Raw genomic sequence first — 21,056 nt, 5'->3', positions numbered from 1 at the left:
ACTTGCATTATATTTTTATCAGTTAAAGAATCAGTTTGAAAGCACCTAGAGCAGGAGTCGGCAACCTTTCAGAAGCGGTGTGCCAAGTCTTCATTTATTCACTCTAATTTAAGGTTTCCCGTGCCAGTAATACATTTTTACGTTTTTTAGAAGGTCTCTCTCTGTAAGTCTATATATTATATAACTAAACTAGTGTTGTATTGTAAAATAAACAAGGTTTTCAAAATGTTTAAGAAGCTTCATTCAAAATGAAATTAAAATGTTGAACCTACACTGCCAGCCCGCCTAGCCCACTGCTGGTCTGGGGTTCTGTTCACCTAGGCCGGCAGTGGGCTGAGTGAGGCCTGCGGCCGGGACCCCGGCTGCCAAGGGTCCATCAGCCAGAACCCCAGACCAGCAGCGGGCTGTGCGGGGCCAGTGGCCAAGACCCAGAGGGCTTGGGACAGAGGGCTGGAGTCAGGGCTGGGGTTGTGGGGGGGAGATGGAGTCAAGCAGAGGGCTGGTTATGTATGAGGGAGGTACAGGACTCAGGGCAGGGGCTGCTGGGGTGTGTTGGGGGCTCAGGGCAGAGGATGTGGTGTGAGGGGGGGTCAGGGCTCAGGGGACAGGGATGGGTGACTGCCCCCCGAAGAACTCCCAACCCCCCTGCTCCTTGTCCCCTGACTACCCCCTCCTGGGACAATTGCCCGCCAGGACCCCACCCCAATCTAAGCCTCCCTGTTCTTTGTCCCTGGACTGGACCCTACCCCCTACCTGTCCCCTGATTGCCCCGACCCTTATCCACACACCCCCGTCCCCAGCCAGACCCCTGGGACTCCCATGCTATCCAAGCCTGCCCTGCTCCCAGACTGTCCTAACCCCTCTCCACACCCCTGTCTCCTGACAGGGCCCCCAGAACTCCCAACTCATACAACTCCCCCAGCTCCTTGTCCCCTGACCATCCCCTCCAGAGACCCCCCCCCACCTTAACTGCCCCACCAGTACCCTCCTTGCTCCCTGTCCCCTGCCCCCTCACAAACCCTGGGACTCCCATGCCGCATCCAACCCCTCCTGCTCCCTGACTGCCCCCTGAAGAGACCCCCACCCCTAGCCATCACCCCCCAGGATCCCACCTCCTGTCCAACCCACCCTGCTCCCTGTCCCCTGACTGCCCCCACCCCTTATCCAACCCCCCCAGCCTTGGGCCCCTTACCATGAGGCTCCACACACAGCTAGATATGCTGCTCCACGGGAGCACACAGCCCCGCCCTGCAGAGCGCTGCGTGCGGCGGCGGTGGCAGAGCTCCGGTTGGGCAGGGAGTGTTTCTGCCTCCCTGCGGAGCCAAATGCTGCCCTGTGGGAGTGTGCAGCCCCAACCCCCAGAGCGCTGCGCATGGTGGCAGGGCTCCAGGAGAGGGGAGAAGGTGGGGGAGGGGCGGGCCGGCAGCTTACTGCGCTTGGCCCGGGAGCGCGGACCCTGCGGCTTGCAGTGCTGGGAGAGTGGGGCCATTTGTTCACCCCACGCGCATGGCTATCCTTCTGCTCCTTGCCCCCGTGGTGGAGCAGAGGACAGCGGACCAGGCTGGGCAGAATTTTTAATGGCATGCTGGAGCCTCGGCAGGCTCCAGCGTGCCATTAAAAACTCGCTTGCGTGCCATCTTTGGCACGTGTGCCATAGGTTGCCGATCCCTGACCTAGAGGATAATAGGGTGATAAGTAGTAGCCAAAAAAAGGGTAAACTATCTTTCGTAACTGTTGTTCTTCGAGATGTTTTGCTCACGTCCATTCCATGCTACATGTGTGCGCACCCACGTGCGCGGTCGTCGGAGATTTTTGCCTTAGCAGTATCCGTAGGGTCAGCTGTGGCACCTTCTGGAGTGCTGCGCTCATGCAGTGGTGTATGAGGCACTGCCAACCCTATGCCCTCTCAGTTCCTTCTTACCACCTGGGGTGGTTGTCGGAGTGCCTTTCCTTGCTTATCAGGGGCTAGCAGTTTTTCTTGTTTTACTGACTTTGAGTCTTAGGACCTTTGTAAATAGTTCGTTTACAGTAATTAGTTATGTAGTTGTTAAGTATAATTGATAGTTAGACGTTAGAGTCCCAATGGGGACTTCACCCCAGGCGGGGTATGCCCCACTCTCCCGGTTTTAAGCCCTGCGTGGACTGCAACAGGCCTATTCCTGTGAGTGACCCCCATAGCAGCTGTCTTAAGTGCTTGTGGGAATTGCACATCATGGATCAGTGCCGGTTCTGTAGAACTTTCGTCCCAGAACACAGAGGGAGCATGACATTTGTTTGACGGCTCTCCTGATGGAGTCTACCCTTCAACCTGCTTATGAGCTGTCGTGCCAGGTCGCACCGAGCGCCTCGGCCTCTGTGTGCACCGTGCTGTTGGCACTGGGCTGTATCCGGCTCCACTCCCCATCACCGGTGTTTAAGAAGAAAACGAAAAAGCACAACTCCCCGGCACCGAGGAAGAAGACCTGAGGTCATCTAGTAAGGGATCCGGGCCAGGCCACTCCTGAGCCATGCGTTCATGCCTCTCCGGTTTGAGCCACTAGCCTCTTAAAAGGTCCGCCATTGACTCTCGGGAGTGGTATGGGATCCGAACCCCTCCCAGCACCATCGTCCTCCCAGACTCCCCTGGTGCTGAGAGAGCAATGGGCTTAAACTGCAGCAAGGGAGATTTAGGTTGGACATTAGGAAAAAGTTCCTAACTGTCAGGGTAGTTAAACACTGGAATAGATTGCCTAGGGAAGTTGTGGAATCTCCATCTCTGGAGGTATTTAAGAGTAGGTTAGATAAATGTCTTTTAGGGATGGTCTAGACAGTATTTGGTCCTACCATGAGGGCAGGGGACTGGACTTGATGACCTCTCGAGGTCCCTTCCAGTCCTAGAGTCTATGAGTCTATGAGCACAGATCTCCACCAGGTAGCAGCCCGATAGATCTCTTGGATTGGTACCTGTTCCAGGAAGGCTGCCAATTACGCCTGTGCCCTAGTCGAATGTGTTGTCACAATCGCCGGCAGAGGCACCGTTGCCAGCTCATAGCAATAATGGATGCAGGCTGTGATCCAGGACGAGATTCTCTGGGCAGACATTGGACAATCTTTCATCCTATCTGCAACAGCAATGAACAACTGCATTGACTTACGGAAGGGCTTTGTTCTATGTGTGTAGAAGGCCAGCGCCCATCTGATGTCCAGGGAGTGCAGCCTACATTCCTCATCTCTTGCATGATGGTTGGGACAGAAAACTGGTAAGTGTATGTCATGACCAATATAAAACTGGGAAACTACTTTGGACAGAAACACTGAGTGCAGGCACAGCTGGACCTTGTCCTTGTAGAGGGCTGTATAGGGCGGCTCTGTGGGTCGATGCTATGGAGACCAAGAAATAAACTTTCCAGGAGAGAAGCAGGAGAGAACAGGAAGCCAAGGGTTCGAAGGGCGGACCCATGAGCCTGGACAGGACAAGATTCCAGTCCCAAGGGACCTGTACCCTTGCTAACTGGTATCCCAGAGGATCATAGAGTGATAAGTAGTAGCCAGTAAGGATTTGTCAACAACAAATCATGCTAAACCAACCTAATTCCCTTCTTTGACAGGGTTTCTGGCCTAATGGATGGGGGGAAATAATCAACACAGTAAATCTTGATTTTAGCAAGACTTTTGACAGTCCCACATGACATTCTCATAAGCAAACTAGGCAAATGTGGTCTAGCTGCAATTACTAGAAGAAGGGTGCACAACTAATGTAGTTGAAAAAACATATTCCAAGAGTAGTTATTGATAGTTTGCAGTCAAACTGGGAGGACATATCTAGTGGGGGCCTGGATCTAGTACTATTCAAATATAATAACTTGGGTGATGTAGTGGAGAGTTCACTTATAACATTTGCAAATGACACCAAGCTGGGAGGACTTTAAAGGACAAGAGTAGAATTGAAAATGACCTTGATAAATTGGAGAATTGTCTGAAATCAATTAGATGAAATTCAGTAATGACGAGAGCAAAGACTACACATAGAAAGGAAAATCAAATGCACAACTAAAAAATGGCAAATAACTGGCTAGATGGTAATACTGCAGAATAGGATCTAGGGATTTCACAAACTGAATATGAGCCAGCAATATGACACCTTTGCAAAAGACTGATATAATTCTGAGGTATATTATCAAGAATGTCATACGTCAGACATAGGAGGTAATTGTGCACAGTAGAGTGGAACTGGTGAGGCCTCATCTGGAGAATTGTGCCCAGTTTTGAGGACCACACTTTAAGAAAGATGTGGACAAATTGGAGAGAGTCCAGAATGGAGCAATAAAAATAATAAAAGGTTTAGAAAACATAGTCTGTGATGAAATGTTAAAAATGGCCATGTTTAGTCTTAAGAAAAGAAGTCTGAGCCGGAACCTGATAAGTCTTCAAATATGCTAAGGGCTGTTAGAAAGAGGATGGTGATCAGTTGTTCCCCATGCCCATGAGGATAGGACAAGAAGTAATGGACTTAAACTGCAGCAAGGGAGATTTAGGTTAGATATTAGGAAAACTTTCTTTCTATAAGGATAGTTAAGTACTGGAATAGTTATTGAGGGAGGTTGTGGAATCCCTGTCACTGGAGTTTTTTAAGAACAAGTTAGACAAGCACCTGTCAGAGATGATCTAAGTATACATAATCCTGTCTCAGCTTGGGTGGACAGACTAGATGACCTTTCAAGGTCACTGCCAGCCCTGCATTTCTATGATGCTATGATTTTCATTCTGTTCATGAGGACTATATTTTTGGAGGGACGATGGGCACTTTAGCTAAAATGCATAAAAGTATTATGGTTGAGCTAAATAAGAAGTTACTTTGCAGATTATCCTTATTTAAATCCCAGATGTCTGTATGGTCTTTGAAGTTCTTGGACATCATCTCTTAAAATGGATAATCAAGTCCAACTATCAAGGCCTTCCTATCCGTTGCGTAAAAAGTATAATTCGACAGGTAAGATTTGCTAATGTTTTTTCTACAGTGTTGCGTTACTTTAATGTTAATGTGTTGATACTTCAACTGCAGATCATACCAGGAAATATACAGTAGGTATTCATTTCATAGGTGTTGAGAGTATCTTTTCCTATAACATGGATTTGTGCACATTGCTTGCTTTGTTTGTGTAGATACTCCATTGGCTACTGAGCTCTTTCACAAAAAATATGCTTACATTTTTAAGTCAATCTGTTTCTTACAAATTTAAGAGTATTTGTGAAAATGAGGAAATCAGTTTTCTTGATTGATAAATCAACCACAATTTCATCTTTCCTACTGAGCCACCTTCAGAATATACAACGTCAGATGAATGGAAAAGAATATAAACATAATATTTAAAAAATTAATACCAATTGCATCTCTCTCTGAAAAACAGATCCTCAGGAGATATACATTAAAAAACCAAGGATAGGATTTTTAAAAGTATCCAAATGATTTAGGAGCACCGATCTGAAGATGATTAGGCACTTCTAAAATTCCTACTATTATAGAGTTTTCTCTTATATGTGCATTCCTACATTGCACCATACAGACCGAATTGCTGTTGAGATGATCTTACAGAAGTGATGTGCCAGAAAGGGAAAAGATCATACATATTATCTTATTGTTAGGACCCTACCAAATTCATGACCCATTTTGGCAAATTTCATGGTCATGATGTTTTAAAAATCATCATAAATTTCATTATTTCAGCTGTTTATATCTGAAATTTCACGGTATTGTAATTATAGAGGTCCTGACCCGAAAAGGAGTTGTGGGTGGTCACAGAGTTTTTGTAGGAGGAGCTGCGGTACTGTTACCCTTCTGTGCTGCTGCTGGCAGTGGCACTGCCTTCAGAGCTTGGCAGCTGGAAAGTGGTGGCTGCTGGCTGAGATCCCAGCTCTGAAGGTGGAGCTGCTGCCAGCAGTGCAGAAGTAAGGATGCCATGGTATGGTATTGCCACCCTTATTTCAGCACTGCAGCTGCTTGCAGAGCTGGGCCCTCAGTCAGCAGCTGCCACTCTCCAGCCGCCGAACTCTGAAGGCAGCAGAGCAAAAAAAAAAGATGGCATGGCATGACATGGTATAGTATTGCCATCCTTCTGCACTGCTGCTGGCAAGGCACTGCTTTCAGAGCTGGATGCCCGACCAACAGCCTCCTCTTCAGCCACCCAGCTCTGAAGGTAGCGTAGAAGTAAGTGTGGCAATACTGCGATCCCCCTAAATCGACCTTGTGACCTCCCTGCAACTCCCTTTTGGGACAGGACCCCCAGTTTGAGAAACTCTGGTCTCCCCAGTAAAAACTGTATAGTATAGGATAAAAGTACATAAGACTAGTTTTCACAGTCTGTGGCGCGTTTTTCATAGCTGTGTATTTGGTAGGGCCCTATTCATTGTGTTTTTTTGGTAATCATTATATCAAATCTAGTGATGGTCCAGATCTGGATGATTTCCAGGAGAACCGAAGTCTGTGATGCCAAGTACTTTTTTGCAGTTTTTCACTTATGTAAATTGCTAATATCAACATTGTTTTTTATTGTATTATTTTTAAATAATAATCTTTTGAAATAATTCTTCCAGATTATTTTCCTCAAATTTCTTGCCATATTATAACTGACAAGTCTCAACATTTAATTAAATAGTCTGAGTGAAATAGAGGCCCTGATGCTGCATTTTCTTGTATAGGGGTGAACCTTATGCTCATATAGAGTTGGTTGTAGAATGAGAGCCAAAATTATTTGCTAAACAGCAGCCTAAGATGGGTCAGTGTAAGGAGTGATCCGCTTTAATCTTTTTAAAATCAGTAATGCAGTATTTGATAGATACATATTTCTAAAAGAAATTAAACCTAGTGATTCAAATATCACAATGCTTTTTTATAACTTTTATCCTTATATGATTTGAATAAGGAAAAGGTACATAAAATTTCAATTAAGACAAGTGTAATACAATAATGTATTGTACATATAAACAGTGCAAAGTATAATTAAATTATAATTGAATATGAAGGGAAAATAAGTGAAGAACAAAACAAAAGAAAACTGAATACAAGGGGAGATGTAGCAATCTGTATAAAAATGCTTTCTGCAAAAATACCACCTGTGCAGGATTCTCACTACTTGGTCTCAGTTTCTTCAAATGATGCATATATTCCCCATGCTTCTCAAGGTGTTTTGGCCTTGAACTTTCTACTCAGTTCGTTCTTGACCATAGACAGCAAAGTAGCTCCTTATGTGAACTCTACCATGTCAGATGCCTCTCCAGCTCTGTATCCCATTGCAGTTTTGCAGTGCTTTAGGTAGCCTTTAAAGAATGTCCTTGCCTTCCAATCATGTGTGATTGTTTATTTCAGACTAGTGGTTCATGAAAACAGTCCCTGTTCCTGAGAGCTCAGGATCTAGGTTTGTAACAAGATGTGGCAAGATTCTTATTACTCATATTCCTTCAAAGATGATATTTTTAGAGAAGGGAAAATTACTTGTGTGTAATTCTTCTTCTCTGAAGATATCGTCTTGCAGGATTCTTACACACACACACCTTTGCCCTGGGAGTTCAGAGGAGTTTTCTTTAACCAGTCGTGATGTATTTACATCTATGTGTTTTTTTCTGCCTTGGAAGAAATTTGTGTGTGTGAGAGATCAGCTTGGCTTTATGCGGAGTCTTCATTTCCTGCTGAATTAGCATCAGACTGAAATGTTAAAGTGAAATTGGTCGTAGTTGGTGATGATTCAGGGGATTTCGGGGCCACCAAGATGGGAGGAAGTTGACAGATGCACTTTGCCACAACTGCTGCTCTTTGGGGCCAAAAACTTCCAGAGCTTGTGGTTTTCCACCTGTGTCTCACTAGGAAGCTGAGATCAAAGAGTGAAAAAAATTTAAGATTCAGAAAAGCAGAATGAAGGTAAGTATCCTTTCCTTATTAACATGATAGGAATAATCTCCATAGGGAATTAAATATTTATTCTTTACAATGTAAACTTTATTTTGTACTCTCATACAGAGTTGTTTCAGATAGTGATATGATCTATTCTTTACATCTAGGTTTTGAGTTGGATTTGTACAGATGTGGATTACTTACTTTGATCCATTTTAGACATTCTTTTGTTGAGTTTTGCTTTTTATCCCTGTTATGTAATAGACATAATTCAGAAATAATTGGCAATGTATGACTAGTATTATGGTTTGTTTTCTCTAGCATATATTCCCAATATCTTTTTCAGAGTAAGGCATTGCCAAAACAGATGGCCTGCACACTTTGCATAGAATATACTGGATACAGCTAATTGTATTGTATCCATTTCAGTTAAATGACATGTTCTTGTTTTAGGATGTCCATCTATAATCTCAACCAGATGAGATCAATGTGTATTTTTTCCTAGGATAATTTCCCATTGGCCTTGTGAGGTTGCTTGCATAAATTGATGAATCAACACACACATTTTTGTGCATGATCATTGTTAATCTTGATTTCCTTAATAGGTTATCTAGGGATGATTGAACTGGTTCTGGTAATACAGATCCAAGTAACTTTTGAGAACAGTCTTTCAATATTAAATAGGTCTAAAACTAGTTTAATCCAAATTTTGTCAGAAAAGAAGGCAAATCCCTAGACTTTGAAATATGACAAAGTATGAGCAAAAAAGTCAAAAGCCAACATACTTCCAAAATGAAATTACTAAAAATTAAATTCAGAAATAATACAAATAAATTAAATGAACCCCTACTAAAAATATACAGTGTAAAGCTAAGTTCCAACAAAGAAGCTGAAACAATCCACACACACATCATAAAAAAAAAGAAAGAGTAGGTGAACAATCAGTTACAAAATGCGGGGGAGAGTTACATATAGTGGAATTGGGATGAATGGAGTATGTGGAATTGTACGGATGGTACGACTAGCGAACCACAATGCTGCCTGGTGGTTTATCTCTTAAGGTATGCAGCTTTTCATCCTCTCTTCTGTGGTTTGGCATAGATAAATAGAACTTGTGCAGTAGATATACTGAAAGTTTAATTTTGTTGTGAAACAATCTAGGTGTTGCATTGTTTGCTGGACAATAAACATTTGTATTTAAAACAAATTCTTTCGCTGTTTGTTATAATAGAGACATCTTAGAGGACAGTCTAAAAAACCATATAAATCTGTACTTTTCAAAATGCTTTGTCAGATTTAGAATACTGGTTGAAAATTTGGTTATAATCTTATTCAGCTGCGTAATTCAGAGCTAGTTCTAATCAGTAACTGCTGATTGAGTTGTTTAGTAGGAAACTCAATTTCATTGTTGAGCAGCATTTAATCTATTTTCTTCCCCCAGATCAGAACTGTATGAAATGTTATACAAGAGCTGATTCTGTAGAGCTGCAAAATGGTCTGTTGTCAGAAGGAAAGTCCTGTTGTTCCAGTGGGAATGATTGGAAGTGCAGATTTACTAATGTTGAAGGAGTCTGCCTTTTGACAGTAAAAATTAAAGCACTAGCCCAGAGATCGGCATCCTTTAGCACACGGCCTGCCAGGGTAAGCACCCTAGTGGGCCGGGCCAGTTTGTTTACCTGCCAAGTCCTTAGGTTCAGCTGATCGCGGCTCCCACTGGCCGCGGTTCCCTGCTCCTGGCCAATGGGGGCAGTGGGAAACGGCGGTCAGCACATCACTCAGCCTACACCGCTTCCCGCAGCTCTCGTTGGCCTGGGATGGTGAACCGCAGCCAGTGGGAGCCACAGTCAGCTGAACCTGTGGACATGGTAGGTAAACAAACTGGCCCGCCTGCCAGAGGCTTACCCTGGTGAGCTGCGTGCCAAAGTTTGCCGATCCCTGCACTAGCCTATCTGACAGGGAACATGCTCTGAAATTGAAATGATCCAAAATTAGCATCTTGTATTCTATGTGTGAACATTTCTAATTTTTGTTTAAATGAACCATGTGTAGTGAGTAATCAACTCTCAGAGGCATAATGGTCTGCAATCCTGGCCCTGTGGATGGAGGGAAGGTTAGCTGTCAATGAGAGAGAATCGGATAAGTGGTGGCAAAGTATCTCTTGATATGGAGCAGTAAAATTTTTATATACATGCCCTTTCGAAGTGATAAAATATACCACGGTTTGGATGCCCCTAAACGACATATATAGGGATATTAACAGAATATTTCCTGTCTGCATTTTTTTGACACCTGGGAAAAAGTTGCTTTTCTTATCCATTTCAATCTTTCCCTTGCCAGATGATATAAAGAAAAACCAGGGATTATGCCCAGTCTTGGTCTCAATCCCTCACAGATACTTACAGAATTTGATATTTTTCTCACACAGATTTAGTGCAGCATCATATCTTCTATTTTTATAGGTATCTGATTAAAGTTGGGGCCAAGAACCTTCTTATCTATAAATCCTAACATTAGTATAAATCTTTGTCACAGATCATGAAATTCACTGTTATTTATATCATAAATAATAATTTGAAATTGTCACAATAATAGAAAGGATCACTGTGCCAGCATGCCTCTTAAATACATTTGATTTAATTAAAGCTTTTAAGACTCTTTGTGGGTGTGTGAGAATTATTTTCTGTGTAATGTATATGCCCTGCTAATGCAACAAAAAAATTTTGTATTGTTCATGGTTTTTATCATCAAAATTCTATAATAATTGTCTATCACTTGAGCCTTTCAAATTCCTCGTCAAAAATGTTTTTTAGATGGATTAGTAGAGAACAAGAACCAAATAAATAAAATAATAATAGTTTAATAATTATCAAAAGATGTGATTCAAAATATGTATTTATTTTAAAAGAAACCCCGAGCAAAATTAAATCTTAACAATACAAAGGTCCAATAAAAATTTGAGCTTTTTGGTTTTGTCTTCTACTTCCAGAACTGGGCAAAAATCCTTAACTTTATCAAGTGTGCAATTGCAAATTTTTTAGCCCTATGTCTGCGAATCAGTTACTTAAGCTTCACTGAATTCCTTATCTTTCTAGCATTAAAGCAGATCTTTTTTTGGGGGAAAAAAGACTTAGGGCCTTTAATATATTCTGAGAATCTTTGTCTTGGTCTCTGTGTTATATAGAGATTGTTAAAATGAGGAGCTGCTGTAGTAGATGAAGTAGAGGAATCGTGAGTAAAGCTGGTCAGGAATTTTTCATTTAAATGTTTTTTACTGGAAAATGCTGATTAGTCAAAACCAAAACTTTTCATTGGGAAAGTTTGTCAGGTCAAGGATAGAATTTCTGGTGAAAACTGGAATGGTGTGGGAGAGAAAGAGAGAGGATTGACCCTATAGCCAAGTGGTTAGGGCATACCTGGGATATGGGATAGACAGGTTCAAGTCCCTGCTCTGCCTGATGTGGAGCAGAGACTCAAATCTGGGGGTCTCTCACATCCTAGGTGAGTGCCTGAATGACAAGGCTATTGACAGTTCTTGGGTGGACAATGTCTCTCCTGTTTTTGTGAAAATTTTTTGAAAGTTCTCAGTTTCATTCCAGTGCAGAGCAAGAGAGTTTTTTTAAACAAATGTTTGCATGATGGGAAAACCATTTCTCAACGAGCTCTAATCATGAGCACTTTGTTGATGTGGATGTTACTTTTAGTGTCCTTTCTCTAAAACTTGGACTTCTTGTCATCATATATCCTTTGAGGATAAACTGGGGTTTATATCCTTTAAGAGAAAAATCTCTGCTCTTTCAGTTGCTTTTCAAATAAACAAGCAAGTTTTGGAATTTAGTGAACCAGACTTGCATGCACAAATCCAGATTAGCGATTCCAGTATTAGGTTTTTGAACCCACACATATAACTTTTAAAATTGATCATATCTTGAATGATTCTGGGAAGAGTTGGATTAAGAATGTGCTGTGTAATGTCTTGATAAAATTTTTAGAGGGGCACAGGGTTGTTGTGGATAAAGCACAGGGATTCTATTTTCCACACTGCCATAGACTTCTTCAGCGACATCAGATAATTCACTTAATCTGTCTGTTCTGAATGGTGTTCTGAGGCCTAGTTAATTTGTGATTGTAAAGTGCTTTAAGATTTTTTGATGGACAGTGCTGTAAGAGTGCCGATTAATATTATGAGGATGTAATTTTTTCCTTGTTACCAATTTTACACCAGCATTTATGTAGATTTGTGTGATAATTTACAGGGTGCTTCCTGCATATAATGTAAAAAATGTTCCCTGGGCTAAATAATCTGTGATGGCCAAGATTTTATAATAAATAAACTTGGAATGCCAAAGGTGAAATAGATAAAAGTGGACAAATCATCATAACATGTTGGTCACGTTGGAAGCTAAGATAATATTGTAAATCTAAGGAAAATTACCTTTTGTTTAAAACAATGCATAAAATATATTTGACTGTCTGAACATTCAGAATATTAACATCTTATAAAATACTTATATACTACATTGAAGTCAAGTTTTCATATTTTACTGCATTTTAATTAGAATAATTATTTAAACAGTAAAACAATGTATGTATTTATCTTGGTCAGATTATGAAATTATTTTTCAACTGATTTTGTTGTATACAGGTCCTTCAGGGTTTAGATTATCTACATAGCAAATGCAAGATCATCCATACAGATATAAAACCAGAAAATATCCTGATGTGTGTGGATGATGCTTATGTGCGTAGAATGGCTGCTGAAGCTACAGAGTGGCAGAAAGCTGGTGCTCCTCCTCCTTCTGGCTCAGCAGGTACAGTAATAGAGTTAAACTTGCTGTAAGTAAAACTACATTGGAAAACAGATGATAATCATATTTACCTTGTTCTAGTTAGTGAATATTATATATTTTAAATGACTGAATTAAATATGTGAATGTTAATTACTTCAATATATTCCTAGTTTAATGTAAGTATTAATTTAGACCACAGGAAAGCCATCTGAAGGATGTTTTCTGTTTTTCACATTGGTATGCTCCCAGTATTCAGAGTACTGTAATATAGGGAAATGATGTGCCTAAACAATCTTTCATATTTTTCAAGTTGGGAACTCAAATGACAACTTTTAGCTGCATTGGAGCCCAGCTATACTGCAATAGTCACAATAGTTAGTAACTTCAAATTGTTTTCCAATTCTGTCCCAAGTTCATTACCTTAAATTTCAATTTGTCTGACTTCTAATCTAGGCGTTATAGTTAGATCTAGTGATGTCACAGAAGTCTTGGAATCCCTGATCTTTGACCTTTGAAAAGTGGATGTATTGTACATACATCAGTGTCCTCTTTTAGGTATTCTTCCCACTCACATATAAAATAGCTTGTGAAATTTGCCTGGGGTTCAGATTGGACTGTACCTTCTTTTCCTGATAAGGATTTGCACAGTGTGGATGACTAGAAGAGTTCTCAATGAAACAGTAAAGGGATACTTAGACAAAATGTGACTTTCTAATGGTCATCAGTCTTGTGGCTCCTGGTCATTTATCAGTCCACCGTATCAGCCACAGGAATGGGGAAAAGATAATATTTAAGACAGTTATTATATAGCACTGTGGAAAAATGTATAGGGAACAATAGTTGAGTTGTATTTTAATAAATGTAGTCGGTTACAGCAGGAATCTAGCAACCTTTGCGGTTAAGGTTCCATAAATGTTTCCACAGTCAAGCACGTTGTTTTCAGGTCTTCACAGTTTTCCAAAATATTCACAATTTAGACTAAAACTTTTCAGGCTTAGTCTTTGCCTGAAAATGATTTTCTTTTTTTTTTTTAAGTTTGAGTAAGAGTGAGTCAGCCATCTGGAATATTATATGCTTGATTTTAGACATGTGTAAAGTTTTTTTTTTTAAATGTGTTGGTTTTGAAATAATGTGTGATCATGTAACTAAAGGCTGTATAGTAATTGCACAGGGAGGCAATATAGATTGTGCTTGCAACCTTGCTGCTGTTTCCTGACTTTTGAGTGGCTCACTGTGCAACCTTAACATTCTCTTCAATGAAGATATTTGATTGAATTATTTATATAGTTGGTTCTTAACCAATGGGAAGTGTTATAAGTAACAATTACCCGGAACTGACTGAAGATGAGTGTAGTATTTAGCTCTTTGCATAGTTCTGCTTCTGAGCTACATAGTGTGATAGTGTTGAATTCTGAGAACCTGCTAAAAACCAGTACTCCTAGTAGATCCAGAGGAGCACTCTTGACTCACAGGTGCCAACTTTCATTGGCGCCGGTGGGAGCTCGTGCCCCCCGCCCCTTCCCAACTCCACCTTCTCTCTGCCCCATTGGATCCCTTTCCAACCCCCTGCCCTGGCTCTGCACCCTCTGGCCCCACCCTGACTCCGCCCCCTCCCTGCCCCATTGGATCCTTCCCCAAATCTCCGCCCTGGCCCCACCTCTTCCCCAAGCGCTCTGCATTCCTCCTCCTCTCCCCACCCTCCCAGGCTTGCGCAAAACAGCTGTTTTGCTGCACAAGCACTGGGAGGGATGGGGGAGAAGCAAGATGCGGCAGCCCGCTCAGGGGAGAAGGCAGAGGTGGAGGTGAGCTGGGCGGGGGTCAGGGAGCTGCTGATGGGTGCTCGCGCCCCCTCCCTGCCCCATTGGATCCCTTCCCAAATCCCCGCCCTGGCCTCACACCCTCCGGCCCCACCCTGACTCTGCCCCCTTCCTTTCCCAAATCCCCGCCCTGGCCCCGCCTCTTCCCCAAGCGCTATGCATTTCTCCTCCACCCTCCCAGGCTTGCACAAAACAGCTGTTTCACTGTGCAAGCGCTGGGAGGGAGGAGGGAGAGGCAGGATGCAGCAGCCTGCTCAGGGGAGAAGGCAGAGATGAGCTGGGGCGGGGGTGGGGAGCGGGTCGGGGAGCTGCCAGTGGGTGCTCCGCACCCATTAATTTTTCCCTATAGGTGCTCCAGCCCTGGAGCACCCATGAAGTCGGTGCCTATGCTCTGACTTAACCAACTGTTCAGAACTGAAGCTGTAAAAGGGCTTTGCAGTCTCCATCTGCCTCAGTTCTTTTCTTTGCCTAGTTAGCTGCAATACTGCGACCTTTGCTCATGTCCAGAGAGCTTTTCTTAGTTTTTTCCATTTTCCCCCCAGTAGTTACTTTGTATTTTCAGGAGTTTTTAGACTTTTCTTTTTCTTCTGTGCCATTGCATAATTATTTCCAGGCTCAAAGTGGACTTAGTACATGGCTAGGGCCCTACCAACTTCACAGTCCATTTTCGTCAATATCATGGTCATAGGATTTGAAAAATAATAAATTTCATGATTTTAGCTATTTAAATCTGAAATTTCTTGGTGGTGTAATTGTAGGGATCCTGACCCAAAAAGGAGTTGTGGGATGGTCACAAAGTTATTGGAGAGGAGGGGGTTTGCGATAGTGCTACCTTTACTTCTGTGCTGCTGCTGGCGGTGGCTCTGGCTCCAGAGCTAAGCAGCTGGAGAGCGGTGACTGCTGGCTGGAAGCCCAGCTCTGAAGGCAGACCCCCACCAGCAGCAGCACAGAAGGTAGGATGGCCTGGTATGGTGTTGCCACCCTTACTTCTGTGCTGTTGACCGCAGAGCTGGGCCCTTAATCATCTGCCACCACTCCGGCCGTTCAGCTCTGAAGGCAGTGCAGAAGTAAGGGTGGCAATACTGCAACCCTCCCTAAAATAACTTGGCAACTCCCCTTGCAACTCCCTTTTGGGTCAGGACCCCCAATTTTAGAAATGGTGGTCTCCACCCATGAAATCTGTGTAGTATAGGGTAAAAGCACACAGAAGACCAGATTTCATGGTCTGTGATGCGTTTTTCATGGCCTTGAATTTGGTAGGGCCTTACACGTGGCTAATCTGGCTCTCAAAGACCCCGAGAAGAGTTTATGATGTGTTTTGTGCCCTCTCTGTGTTCATAGTGTCAGATGTTCATATAGATTTATTTGTCTTGGGGAAGCTCATTCCCTCTGCTAATACTTGGACCCTTTATTCCACCGGCCTTCCGAGATACCTACACCACAAAATTAGGTCAACTTTAGTCAAGTCAACCTACAGCCACCACAGCAATTAAATTGGCTGTTGTGTCTACACTGCCCTCCTTCTGCCCGTGATGTGTGTCCTCACCAGGAGCACTTGCACCATCTGAAGTGGAGTACTGATAGCTGAATGGGGGCTCCCAGCTGAGCCCCCCTGCCCTGGGGCTGACAGCCAGAGTGCAAGATGAAATGTGAAATAATAGCAGTTGTGAAACTGACTAGAACAGGGGTCGGCAACCTATGAAACGCGTGCCAAAGATGGCATGCGAGCCCTTAAAAATCCTGCCAAGCCTTGCCCAGCCTGCTCTTCTCCGCCCTCTGCTGTCCCCTACTGTGGGGGCAAGGGGCAGCAGACAGAAGCTTGGTCCTGCTGGCTCCCCTGCCTCTTCCCGCAGTGTGCTGGGTTCCTGCCCCTCCTCCTCCTCTCCATCCCTCCCTCCCTCCCTGCTGGCCAATCAGCTGAGGGAGGAGGTGGGGGAGAGGCGGAGTCAGTGCGCTCACTGCTCCCGGCAGGGAGAGAGCCTTGGGGAAGGGGGGTGGAAAATCGGGGCATATCCCCATCAGCCCCCTGCAGTGAGCACCCCATGACCCCAGCTCACACACCCAGCCTTCTGCTCTGACCCCCCACACACCCAGCCCTCTGCCCTGAGCCCTGTATCCCTCTCACACACACCCAGCCCTCTGCTTGACTCCTTCACCCCCACCCAACCCCAGCCCTGACTCTGGCACCCCCACACATACCCAGACCCCCCACAGCCCATGCCCTGACACCTGCACCCCCCTCAAATGTCCCCAGTCCTTTGCCCTGACTCTTGCACCCCCCACGTACCTATCCCCCATGCACCCCCCACATCCTGACTCTTGCACCCCCCCCACATTCCCACCTCCACCCTGAGCACCAAACAGGAGCTCCTGCACCCCCCACTACATTCCCACCTGCACTCCTCGCACCAAATGGGAGCTGACCAGGTAAGCACTCTACACCCAGACCTAGTGCCCCAACCCTGAGCCTCCTCCCTCATTCTAGCTTCTGGCCAGATCCTACATCTCAACCCCCAGCCTGCTCCTTCACCTCCAGCCCTGTGCTCAGTGCAGAGAGAAGGGAAGAAAATGGACCAGAACCAGGGTGAAGGTAGGTACCCACTCTATGTGGGCAGGTCTGGGACCCCAGACGAGCAGCAGGCTGAGTGGGTCCGGCAGCCGGGATCCCAGCTGGCAGGAGCCAGCGGATGGAACACCTGAGCGGCAGCGGGCTGAGCCGCTCAGCCCACTGCTCGTCTGGGGTCCCAGTTGCCGGCCCTGGGCAGCCTGCTGCCAGTCTGAGATTCTGGCTGCCGACCCCTTGCCAGCCGGGGTCCCGGCCGCAGGACCCGTTCAGCACACTGCCCTCCTAGGTGAACAGAACCCCAGACCAGCAGCAGGCTGAGCGGGCTGGTGGCGTAAGATCAACATTTTAATTTAATTTTAAATGAAGCTTCTTAAACATTTTGAAAACCTTGTTTATTTTACATTACAAATGTATGACCGGCACGTGAAACCTTAAATTAGAGTAAATAAATGAAGACTCGGCACACCGCTTCTGACAGGGTGCCAACCCCTGGACTAGAATGTCAGTTACACTGCTGGTAGGCTCCCTGCTGTGAAATTGAGCCCCCTACTGGGCTCACAGCTCGGTCAGTGCTGGGGTGGTAATTGGCCCTAGCTCTGAGCCCCTCTTCATTGACTTCAAGAGGGCCCCATACCTTGTCTCTGTGGAAGCCTGCTCTCAAGCAAGAATTGGTTTTTTTTCTGTTCAGTCCAACACCTTATTCAATTTTGTTGCTCTTCCCTGAACTACTACAGATTTGTCAATATTTTTTTGGAAATGAGCAGTGACACTTTCCATCGCTAGTTCTCTTTTTCTCTGTACTGCCCTCCCTACTGCTGATTGGTCACTCTTCGTGTTCTGGCTTCAGTCCACTTCCCTTCAAAGCCCCAGTGAGCACACATTTCTGCCAGTTCACTGCCTCCTCCTCCTCCAGCCTGGTGGAAAGGTCAGGAACTGGTCATGGGGAGTTGAGTTGCTAGGAGTAGCTGGGATCCATGCAAGTTTCTGGCCGCAGGGAGGCTAGACTGGACTTGTAAAGAGTCCTGACCTAACCCAGCTAGTGGAATAATTTTGTTTAAACTGTGTTATTCTGAATAAGAGACTTTTGCTTTATTCTCATAGTATATTGATCACTATATTTAGAGGGACAAATTTTAAAACTAAGTGCTTTTAAAGTGGGAAAATGAGTAGACTGTTAACAGTAAGACAGTATGAGTTGGGCAATTGATTGTAGGTTCATAGATTCATGGGTAAGACCAGAAAGAACCACGGTATTCATCTTGTCTGACTGCCTGAATAGGCCACAGGATTTCCCTGAATTAATTCCTGTTTGAACTACAGCAGATCTTTTAGAAAAACATCCAATCTTGCTTTAAAAATTGCCTGTAATAGAGAATCCACTGCATATCACCTCTGTTCCAATGAAGACAACTAATTGTTTTAGGTTTGTGGACACTTTTAAGGAGATAAAATACTACTGTACCGATAATAAAAAAAAGTCAATATATTCTATTTTATATTTTATTTCAGAATCTTTTTGTAAAAATGTACTTACATCATCCTGTGAGTTTGACTTTATTTTTTCTTTTTTAGTGAGTACTGCCCCACAACAAAAGCCTGTAAGTATATCTGTATAACTCATATATAAACATGTTGCTATCCTTTGTTATTATTAACTTATTAGACTACTGACATTTTACATTCTATACAGAAGCTCCTCTGACTATAGCTTTTGTCCTTAAATGAGCACTTTTTGTGCAGTTCTGCAGTCTTTGTTCATTTTTCGTGATTGTGTAGCAAGTTATATCAAGAGTGGTCTAGGAGTTCTTTTCTAAGATACATTTTTTCTTTCATAATAATGATACATTTATGTCAAAAAAGAAATATGAAATATAGGCAAAAATACATAATTGCAATTGTTAAGCACAATATTTACCCTATCATGACTATTGATGCATTTTTTAGCAGTCTCCAAAGCTATAATAATAGCTTCTTGGGGAATGAAGTTGAGGAATTGCCATTTTTCATTTTTTTTTAATGGAATAATCCTGATCCTGCATGCTTACCATTATGCAGTGTGAGCAGTCCGATTGACTTCAGTGATCTATTTCTGACTGTGCTGCACAGTTGCTTGAAGATTATGGGGTCTATTCATGAACCTTTCAGAGCAGAAATTTGCCCTTCATTTCGTACACTTAAATCAATTATTTTGAATGACCACAAGAAGAAAACTTGCATATATATTAGAAAACTCAAAATACAAAAGATGCCTTATTAAAATTCAAAATGGAGTCAAAATTTTACAGTACAACTACATCAGTCTGCTGTCTCCAACCTCTTAATTTTTCTTCTGCTTGCTGTTACTGTACCTGGAAGTTCCTTTTTTCATTCCTTTCGGTATATAAAATTAGAGCTTTTATCACTTCCTTCTGCCGTTAGTGATGCTATGTTTTTGACATGAAGTGTGTAATAAAGCTGCTTTTCATATTTATGAAGTTTTAACTAAACAGCACATAAAATATTTAAAATAGCGCATATACTAGATCATAAGCTGATTCGTTTATAAGCTGATCGCTCCAAGATAGATAAGAAAAATGGAAATATTTTATGACCCGTTCATAAGCCAACCCTATAATTCAGGGGTCAGCAAACTTTGGCTCCCAGGCCATCAGGATAAGCCGCTGGTGGGCCAAGATGGTTTGTTTATCTCGAGCGTCCACAGGCACGGAGGTAAACCTAAGTAGACAAAGTGTCCCAGTGCACTAGCTGCTTACCTTGATGGGCCGGGACAGCAACTGGTGGGGAAATTTTTTGTGGGGGAGAAGCTGGGGCTCAGGGGAGGAATCTCACTCTCCCCATCCCATCCCATCCCATTCCTTCCCACCTTATCTGGGGAGGGCCAAGGGAGGATATCTCTGGCCTGGCTGGAGCTGCTCTGGCAGGCTGGGCAGCACGGCCGCAGCATGTTCCAGCAGGCTGGGCCAGGCAGCATGGCTGCAGCCTACCAGCCCTGGAGCTGCAGCTGCTTTGGAGAGCAGCGTGGCCAGAAGTGGAGAGACTCTGGCCCCCCCGCCTCTTCCCATCTGGCTGTGCTGCCTCTCTTTGCTCCTTCTGTTGGGGGCAGGGGCTGTGTCCCACCTCTCCCTCTCTATACCCGTTCATAAGCCGACCCCCTTTTCTGGTGCTTCCCTTTTTTACTAAAAAATTCGGCTTATGAATGAGTATATACGGTATTTCTTCACCTTTTTACATTCATTTTTTGATTGTTAGCAGCTGTTCTTTCACTGAGTTGGAATACCAGAAGAATAATTAAAACATTTGTACATTGTTAGCAGAGTACCTTCCATATGCATGAACGTGATCAACGGTAGTCTAAAGATTAAGGATGTTGCAGTTGAGTAAGATTAAATGAATCAAGTCAATTTTACTGTACCATTTTCCATATAATTTGCTTTTTAGTTTCATTAGCAGAGTACTCCTGGCCTGAGGTAATGTCCTTTTTTTTTTTTTTTTTTTTGCTTTACATAATGTGAAGTGCTTTTTGAGATGAAGATTAAATGGAGAACAGAAATACTTTAATATAATACATGATATCCAGAATTTGCAAATAGAAAGCTATCAAAAATTATTTACACTTCGATGTGAGATGCTTGGAAGAATAATCAGTTGACATTATTTATCTTTGTTAAATGTAGGCTGGGAAAATATCTAAAAACAAAAAGAAAAAACTGAAAAAAAAACAGAAGAGGCAAGCTGAGCTACTAGAGAAACGCCTGCAGGAAATAGAAGAACTGGAGCGAGAAGCTGAAAGGAAAAAAATAGAAGAAAATGTAACCTCAGCTGTACCATCAAATGAGCAAGAAGATGAGTACCACCTAGAGGTCAAGCTAAAAACAGCTGACTTAGAAGAGGTAGCAGACGAAGAGCCTGGGAATGATGATGGTTAGTAACTTCTATTTTATTGATACTGAAACTAATTTGTAGTCTGAGATGGAACTTGAATTGTACTTTCTGAGACTGGTTTAGCTTAATTATGAATTAAT

The 21,056-nt window shown here is 43.3% G+C and overlaps 1 protein-coding gene across 8 annotated transcripts in view; it reads left to right on the top strand.

The window, feature by feature from the left end:
* Positions 1 to 21,056, top strand: part of SRPK2 (SRSF protein kinase 2) — a 330,809-nt gene that overhangs the window by 196,299 nt on the left and 113,454 nt on the right. For all 8 annotated transcript variants that reach the window (XM_050925633.1, XM_050925651.1, XM_050925644.1 and 5 more), the window contains 4 exons: positions 4,863 to 4,969; positions 12,507 to 12,672; positions 18,607 to 18,632; positions 20,709 to 20,955. In XM_050925633.1, the coding sequence (XP_050781590.1) occupies positions 4,863 to 4,969; positions 12,507 to 12,672; positions 18,607 to 18,632; positions 20,709 to 20,955 (546 nt within the window). The remainder of the gene's footprint in view (positions 1 to 4,862; positions 4,970 to 12,506; positions 12,673 to 18,606; positions 18,633 to 20,708; positions 20,956 to 21,056) is intronic.

Source organism: Gopherus flavomarginatus, chromosome 1, assembly GCF_025201925.1.
Source record: "Gopherus flavomarginatus isolate rGopFla2 chromosome 1, rGopFla2.mat.asm, whole genome shotgun sequence".
In the NCBI taxonomy this organism is placed as follows: Eukaryota; Metazoa; Chordata; order Testudines; family Testudinidae; genus Gopherus; species Gopherus flavomarginatus.
Note: the sequence above shows the minus strand (reverse complement) of the source record. Positions and strands in the feature narration are given on the sequence as shown.